Source organism: Carcharhinus amblyrhynchos, unplaced genomic scaffold, assembly GCF_965287045.1.
Source record: "Carcharhinus amblyrhynchos unplaced genomic scaffold, sCarAmb.v2.hapA chromosome_1259, whole genome shotgun sequence".
NCBI lineage: Eukaryota > Metazoa > Chordata > Chondrichthyes > Carcharhiniformes > Carcharhinidae > Carcharhinus > Carcharhinus amblyrhynchos.
In genome coordinates this window covers 20,105-28,919 of record NW_027650999.1, presented here as the reverse complement: position 1 = coordinate 28,919, position 8,815 = coordinate 20,105, and the positions used below count along the sequence as shown (strand labels likewise).

Genomic DNA, 8,815 nt, shown 5'->3' with positions numbered 1-8,815 from the left:
GTCTGTGTGTGTGAGACAGCGCAGCACTCCCCCGTCTGTGTGTGTGTGACAGCGCAGCACTCCCCCCTGTCTGTGTCTGTGTGTGTGACAGCGCAGCACTCCCCCGTCTGTGTCTGTGTGTGTGACAGCGCAGCACTCCCCCTGTCTGTGTCTGTGTGTGTGACAGCGCAGCACTCCCCCTGTCTGTGTCTGTGTGTGTGACAGCGCAGCACTCCCCCTGTCTGTGTCTGTGTGTGTGACAGCGCAGCACTCCCCCTGTCTGTGTGTGTGTGTGACAGAGCAGCACTCCCTCTGTCTGTGTGTGTGTGTGACAGAGCAGCACTCCCCCTGTCTGCGTGTGTGTGTGACAGAGCAGCACTCCCCCTGTCTGTGTGTGTGTGTGACAGAGCAGCACTCCCCCTGTCTGCGTGTGTGTGTGACAGAGCAGCACTCCCCCTGTCTGCGTGTGTGTGTGTGAGACAGCGCAGCACTCCCCCGTCTGTGTGTGTGTGTGAGACAGCGCAGCACTCCCCCTGTCTGTGTGTGTGTGACGAGCGCAGCACTCCCTCTGTCTGTGTGTGTGTGACGAGCGCAACACTCCCTCTGTCTGTGTGTGTATATGTGCATGTGTGTGAAGACTGCCCTCTGGGAGGAGTGTGCGTGTATTTTGGGTGGTAAATGCTGGAGCTGTTACTGTTCACTGTGATGCAGCATGGTGTTATTAAAGTAGGTACATCTGATGGCCAGCACCTCTTGATGGAGATTTAAGGCCGGTTATGACACTTTGCATCCCTGCACAGTTAGGCCCTGATTTTTAGCCTTCCTCACTCTGTGAGAATCCTGGGACTGAGGGGTTAAAATTAGGCCCCAGTGGCCTCGATGCCTATCCGGTGCCATCTTATCTTTGAGTTTCCAGTCAGCTGTTGCTTCAGGTAGGCAGGGTGCTATTTGACAAGAGCAGCCTGAAGGGAGTTGTTAACACTGCGGTGTGGGCTTTAATTAAACAGCAGGGGCTGCTCCTGTCGGATGTCCAGACTGGCCACACGACTAAGTACGCACTCCTTCGCAGGCTGTGCCGTGACTCGCTGGGCCTCACCACCTGCCCCTGTCAACACTGTCTGCATGGGTTTCCTACAGGTGATCCGGTTTCCTCCTAAACTCCAAAAGAATCATACAGTGCAGAATGAAGCAATTCGGCCAATCAGGTTTGCACTGATCACAATTCCACCCAGGCCCTGTCCCCGTAACCCCACATATTTACCCTGCTAATCCCCCTGATACTAGGGGCAGTTTAGCATGGCCAATCAACTTAACCCGCACATCTTTGGACTGTGGGAGGAAACTGGAGTGATGTGCCAGTTAGGTGCATTGTCCATGCTAAATTCTCCCTTGGTGTACCCGAACAGGTGCCGGAGTGTGGCGACTAGGGCATTTTCACACTAACTTTACTGCTAGTGTTAATGTAAGCCTACTTATGACAGTTCAAATCTACATCGAACTCCACAACTCAGTTCAAAATAAACTCCCACCTGCAAAAGCAGCCCCATGATGGCTGGGTTTTTGGGGGCCTGTTGCTCCTTTGTGTTACAAGGAAAACATTTCAATGGCTGTTCTTGGGATACTATCTTCTCTCTCTCTCTCTCTTTCTCCTTGCAGTTGCCCGACTCAGCTATCCGTGATCTGATTGTTGCCAGTATTGCTGTGAAGTACACTCAGTCTAACTCTGTGTGTTATGCCAAGAATGGCCAGGTGAGTCTGAAGCTGCGTGAAGTCAGTGAGTGGATTTGATCTCTGCACTCTTCCCAAGCGACATCCATCCTGAAACCCTGCCGCTCAGATCCCACCTCCAGCATTTACCCGAGTCTCCCAATGCTCTGACTCCCCCATTCGCCATCCCTCCCCCTTTGCTCTCTCCAACCTTTTCTCACTGATGGGCTGAGTTCCGAATTTGCGTCCTTTATTTCCCCCAGTCCCTCTTTCCTGTTATTCCTGTACTCCTCGAACACGGGAACTCCCTTCACCCCACGCACCTTCTGCAGCCTCTCCAGCATTCCCAGCTCCGGGAGCCCCTTGCTATGCCTCTGCTCTTTCCCACTTTCTTCCTGCTGTCCTGGAATCTCCTGCTCCCCCCCCGACCCTGTCACCAGTGAGCCCGTTCCCAGTTCCCTTTCTGTTTGTTTTCCATTCGTGGGACATGGGTGTCTTTGGCTAGCCAGCACTTGTTGTCCATCCCTAGTTGCTCTTCACAAGCTTATGGAGTGCTGACGAAGGAGCAGTGCTTTCAAAGCTCATGACTCCACATAAACCTGTTGGACTTTAACCTGGTGTTGTGAGACTCCTTATTGTGCCCACCCCAGTCCAACGCTGGCATCTCCATATCCTAGTTGCCCTTGGAGGGTCAGTTGAGAGTCAACCACATTGTGTGGGTCTGGAGTCACATGTAGGCCAGACCGGGGTAAGGATAGCAGATTTCCTTCCCTAGTGAACCGGATGGGTTTTTCTGACAATTGACAATGGTTTCATGGTCATCAGGTTCTTAATACTGCCATCTGCTGTGGCGGGATTCGAACCCGTGTCCCCAGAACATTAGCTGAGTTTCTGGATTAATAGTCCAGTGACAATACCACTAGGCCATTGTGTTATCGGTGGAGAATGTGTGGTATTGTATAGAATCCCAAGTATGGATGTTTCTCTTGAAGCTGCGGGATCATGGATTACCCGAGTAACATGACACTGATCACCGCTGCCCACCCCCTGACGCCCGGGTCGGGGAGGGTAGTGGGGAGAGAAGTTTGGAGTGTGGGTGGAGGTGTTGGATGGGGGTGGGAGCTGGGTTGGGGTTGAGGCTGGAGCAGGGGAGAGGGACGATGGGATGCATCTGGGGCTCGGGATTTGAACCAGGACTTGCTGACTCCGGGGCCACCTGAATCAAAGCTGGCATTTTAACTGAAATCCAGGAATTAAAATGGCCAAAGCAACCCCCCCACCCCCGAGGGAACTGACTGCCCCGAGAGGCCCCTGTCGGCACCTTGGGGGTGGGAGGATGAGGTTGCCGGGGTGGGGGGGGGGGGTGGAGGTTGCAGGGGTTAGTACATGCCTGACATTCTGCGGCTGGCTTGCGTTGTGGGCACTGGGCACTCATGGTTTGACTCTGCTTTGCAGGTGGTTGGCATCGGGGCGGGTCAGCAGTCCCGCATTCACTGCACCCGGCTGGCAGGCGACAAGACCGATCACTGGTGGCTCCGTCACCACCCCAGGGTGCTGGCCATGAAGTTCAAAGCGGGCGTCAAGCGGGCCGAGATCGCCAATGCCATCGATCAGTACGTTGGGGGGACGATGGAGGTAAGTGTGCAGTGATGATCCTGCACGATGTGTCCCTTCAGGGCAGGGGTGGGGTAATGGAACTGGCTGCTCTGTCAATCCTGGAATTTTCTCTGGGCTCAGCCTGTGTAACATCGCAAAAGGGCAGACACTGTCTACTCTTCAAATCAGACCTCAGCCACAGAAATGTGATCGCTCTGAATGAAACTACAGCCTCCCTGCTCCCAATATGACATTGTTATTCCTGTAAATCCACCAGGGAAAACCAGGTGTGAATTGGCTTGTCCTCGGAGAAAGGTGCATCTTGTATTTATATAGTGCCTTTCACAAGCTGGGTGCTGTATAGTCTCTGTACTGCACTGGAATGTCTGTCCAGTGCCTTTGGAGAGGGACTTGAGCCCATGATGTCCTGCTTCTGAGACGCGAGTGTTTGTTTTTTATTCATTTGTGGGACATGGGTGTCGCTGGCTGACCAGCATTTATTACCCATCCCCATTTGCCTGAGGGCAGATAAGAGTCAACCACATTGCTATGGCTCTGTAGCCACATGTGAGCCAGACCAGGTAAGGACGGCAGATTTCCGTCACTGAAAGGACATTAGTAAACCAGATGGGTTTTTCCGACAGTGTTTTCGTGGTCACCCGTAGATTCTTAATTCCAGATATTGACGACGCTGTGTCTGTTGTACCTGGAGCCTCTTTGCTCCTTCTGAGGACCTCTCTGTTGTTGGGTTTCCAGGTGATGGCTTGATGGGTTTTCCTCTCTCTCTCCCTTCAGGCGGAGGATCTGCCCAAGTGGCGGGCGATGTTCGAGGAGGCCCCCGAGCTGCTATCAGACACTGAGCGCAAGAACTGGATCTCCCGGCTCAGCGCCGTGGCTTTGAGCTCTGATGCTTTCTTCCCATTCCGTGACAACGTTGAGCGTGCCAAGAAGGTCAGTGACATCTGTCAGCGCCAACCTTAGTGGTTGTGCCACCTTTAACATGGGTAACCTCTCCTCACCCTTCCCCCAGCACTGCTGGGATTGTGGGTGCCACTCGAGATCAGTTTGATTGGAGATTGTTTGGGGTGGGAGGGTGGTTGGTTTACAATGTGGGCAAGCCCAGGTCTCAGCTGAGGAGGGCTCAGGGTGCTGAGAGGGGATCAGGCGCAGTTTTAGCCAGCTCATTACGGGGAGAATTCTGCAAACGATGCACAGTGGATTTGTTACCAGGAATGAGAGGATATAGTTGCACCATAAGATTTGAACAATGGATGTTGCCGACTGAGAAAGATAGAAGACAGGAGTAGGAAGCTGGATAGATTGGGACTTTTTTCCCCGGAGCGTAGGAGATTTAAGGGTGATCTTATAAGGTCTATAAAATAATGAGGGGCATAGATTAGCTAGATAGTCAATACCTTTTCTAGAGGGCATAGGTTTAAGGTGAGAGGAGAGAGATACAAAAGAGTCCAGAGGCACAATTTCTTCACACACAAGGTGATGAGTGTCTGGAACAAGTTGCCAGAGACAGTAGTAGAGACGGGTACAATATTGTCTTTTAAAAAGTGTTTAGACAATTACGTGGGTAAGACGGGTGTAGAGGAATATGGGCCAAACGCAGGCAATTGGGACTAACTTAGTGGTTTTAAAAATGGGGGCAGCATGGACAAGTTGGGTCAAAAGGCCTGTTTCCGTGCTGTAAACATCAATGGCTCTTTGACCCTATAACATGAAACTGCGCACTTCCCTTGGCACCTTTTATGGCCTAGAAATGTATTTCCTTCTCAAATATATTCAGTCGCTCAGCCTCCACAGCCTCACCACTCTCGAGTGAAGAAGTTTCCCCTCCTCTCCATTCTAAATGGTCTACCCCAGCCATGTCAGAATTTTATACTTTTCAATGAGATTCCCCCTTGGTCTTCCAAATTCCAGTGAATGCAGGCCCAGTCAACCCCTCTCCCCCTCCTACATCAACTCTGCCAGCCCAGGCATCAGTCTGGTGAACCTTAGCTGCAATCTCTTGTGAGGAGAAGACTCCAGGAGCATGAACTTGAACGTATCAATGTTTGGAGGGAGCTAGTTGTGGAAAGCCCAGCAGTGGAAGCAGGTAGGGGTGGGTGGAGACAGAATGTTTCCAGCAATTACAGGGGTGGCACAGTGGTTAGCTCTGTAGGTTCACGGTGCCAGGGACCCGGGTTCAGTCCCTGGCTTGGGTCACTGGAGGAGTTTGCACCTTCTCCCAGTGTCTGCATGGGCTTCCACTGGGTGCTGCAGTTTCTTCTCACTGTCCAAAGATGTGCAGGTTAGGTGGATTAACCATGCTACATAGCCCTTTAGTGTGAGGGCCTGGATGGGATAGTTGTCAATGCAGGCTCAATGGGCTGAAAGGCCTCCTTCTGCACTGTAGGGATTCTGTGATTTTTCTCTTCTAGGCATTGGGATTTGAGATGCATTGTGGCCAGTAACTGCTGAGGTACTAGACCTGTTTACGTGGGCAAGAATGGGAAAGCCTCATTAGATAGGCCGCATTGATGGTAAAACAAGGCCGTTGGCTTCCTGTGCTGAGTTGTGGCTCGCAATAATCCTGTTTAACGTTTCTTTTGAGTCTTTCCATCATTCCAAACAAATTAATGAGAATTGTCCCCGTTTGAGTATCAGAGACTGGATTGGATTTAATTAAATCTAGCAGAAAGAACTAGATGCTATTTTTCTCACGGATTGCTGCCTGATCAGACCACGGCCTCCAATGGGCCAGTTAAATTCTGCCATCTGGATTGGCCTCTTTGCTACGAAAACCAGGTCATTTGTTTTAAAATACAAATGTCCACATTTTTGAGAACAGAATAGCTTGCACTTTTGTTAAATCTCAAAAAAAAGCTTTACATCCATTTAACTAATTTGAATTGGCAGTGAGTGTTTGAGGTAAGGCAGCCATATAGTGTTCCACATGGACAGCCACCTTACCTGGCCTCCCCCTGACTGAGTGTATGGGACACATGATGTGCAGAAAGATTAAATGACAACCCAGTAGGAACAGGAGGAGGCCATTCAGTCATTGATGCCTGTTCCACCGTTCAGTTAGATTGCAATGATGTGTACCTTGCAAGGCCTAAATCTAATGTTAGTTCTAATTTCAAGGCAATGCTCCTTCCAGAGAAACTTTTTTTCCTATCTCCCCCCTCACTTAACTCTCCTCACTTAACTCTCCTCAATTACAGGACCTCACTGTCCTCGTGATTTAGCCCTTTTGTAATTTGGTTTATTCCAAATCTGTGTCTCCTCATCCCACTATCCCAAACTCCTCCTCCTCTGCATTCCCAGCCTCCTGCACACCGCCCCCCGCTTCCTAAATCCCTCTTCACGTTATCCCAATTCCCTTTCTTATCCCAAATGTTTCTCGCCATACTTGAGACATGGCTATGGTTGTGTGGTTGGCCCGTCTCCTGTCCCCACCCACCCCCTTTCTCGCATGGCCAATCCAAGTTCTCACCCTTCCAGCTTTCATATGACTGGAGATGGGAGTTGGCGCAGTGGCACAGTGGTTAGCACTGCTGCCTCACAGCGACCCAGGTTCATTTTCCAGCTTGGCTCCCTGTCTGTGTGGAGTTTGCACGTTATCCCTGCATCTGTGTGGGTTTCCTCTGGGTGCTCTGATTTCCCCCCACAGTTCACAGATGTGAAGGTGCAGATTGACAACAATACCCAGGGTACTAAATTGCCCCTTAATGTCAGGGGGGTTAGCAGGGTAAATACCTGGGGTTATGGGGATAGGGCCTGGGTGGGATTGTTGTCAGCGTAGGCTTGATGGCTTCCTGTGAAGTCTGCACGTTCTCCCCATGTCTGTGTGGGTTTCCTGCGGCTGCTTTGAAAAGGGAGTGCACTTTTGTAAAATCTCCCCAAAAAAAGCTTGATGTTGATTTAATTTGATTTGGCAATGACTGTTCGAGATAAGGCAGCCATGGTGTGTACACAAACGGTGGCCATCTTGCTGCGTTGGCCATGCTAAATTCTCCCTCAGTGTACCCAAACCAGAGTGTGGCGACGGGGGAGATTTTCACAGTAACTTCATTGCAGTGTTAATGTAAGCCCACTTGTGACAATAATAAATAAAGTTATCAGACTTTTAGCTCTGATATTGTTCTTGTCAATCTGCACTTTCAAGGCCAATATACCTTTTCAGAAATGTGGTCCCAGAAGGAAGAAAGTGATCTCGCCCAAGCCACAGGATATTAAATTCCCTCTTTTCTTGCCTCTTGCCCCACAGAGCGGAGTCGATTTCATCGTTGCCCCATCTGGGTCCGCGGCTGACCGAGTGGTGATCGATGCGTGTGAGCAGCTGGGTATAACTCTGATCCACACCAACCTGCGACTCTTCCATCATTAGTGTGGGGTTCTCCACCCTGCCTCTGTTACCAGGATGTGGGTATGCCAGTGTTGGACTGGCGTAAACACAGTAAAAAGTCTGACAACACCAGGTTTTAGTCCAACCGATTTATTTGATAATAGACTCACAAGCTTTCGGGGTTCGTCCCTTTGTCAGACGAAGGGACTAACCCTGAAAGCTTGTGAGTCTATTATCAAATAAATCGGTTGGACTAAAACCTGGTGTTGTCAGACTTTTTACTCTGTTACCAGCCCAGCTCCTCTCCCCGACACCATGGTGACTAACCACCGCGTTTCAACAGAAAGTAAGGGTGCCTGCTACTGTACCGGGCCTGAGGTCAACTTCGGAAAAATAAGCTACCCTGTCCCTCCCCCTGCCCACTTTGTATGTAATTTGAACCGAGTTGTTCAGAGTGCCTGCTCACTCTCTCTCTCTCTCTCGAGTTATAACGTGTATACCTTTTCCGAATAAATCCGTATAGGCCAGAAATGAATCATTGGTTACTTTGGGAACAGGGATCTGTGTTTAGGGGGGACAGATTCCAACAATGAGGAAGGAATTCTTTCAACCAAGAGAGTGGTGAATCTGTGGAACTCATTGACCTGGCCACCACAGCTCTCTGACACTGAGTGTCTTTAAGACAGAGATAGGTTCTTGATCAATAAGGGGATTGAGGGTTATAGGGAGGAGGCAGGAGAATGGGGATGAGAATCATATCCACCATGATTGAGTCTGCTCGCCATTCAATGGGCCGAATGGCCTAATTCTGCTCCTAATATGGCCCTTTTGGTTGGTATGGGGGAGGGGCTTGGCCTGATTATTGGGCCTTGGGGAATCGTCTGCTGACTGAAAGCCTGATCTGTGGGCTGACATCTCATTTTCTGCAGCCCACCCCAAGGTGGGGTTCAGTGAAACTCCGGCACAGACTTGTGCAGCGCTGGATGAGGCCCATTCAGCCCTTCCGGTCTATGCTAACCTTTCTGAGAGTCGTTCCCAGTAACACGGGTCAAGACTATAATTAATAAACCTCACAGGGCATTGGGAAGAATCATATTTCTTTGGAGAGCGGTGAGGAAGCAGAACTTTGTATCACAGGGAGTAAGCTCTCGCTAAACGCACAGGGGAGTATGGAATTGGGTTGGAGTAATTAGA

At 50.4% G+C, this 8,815-nt stretch overlaps 1 protein-coding gene across 1 annotated transcript; it reads left to right on the top strand.

Moving 5' to 3' along the window:
- Window positions 1-1,635: 1,635 nt before the first annotated feature.
- LOC145340664 (bifunctional purine biosynthesis protein ATIC-like) lies at window positions 1,636-7,684 on the top strand (the record flags this gene model as incomplete). Its single annotated transcript, XM_080185128.1, has 4 exons — window positions 1,636-1,728; window positions 3,142-3,321; window positions 4,078-4,233; window positions 7,544-7,684. Coding segments are annotated over 4 exons (549 nt in total), but the record flags the coding sequence as incomplete, so codon positions are not given.
- Between the last annotated feature and the right edge of the window lie 1,131 nt (window positions 7,685-8,815).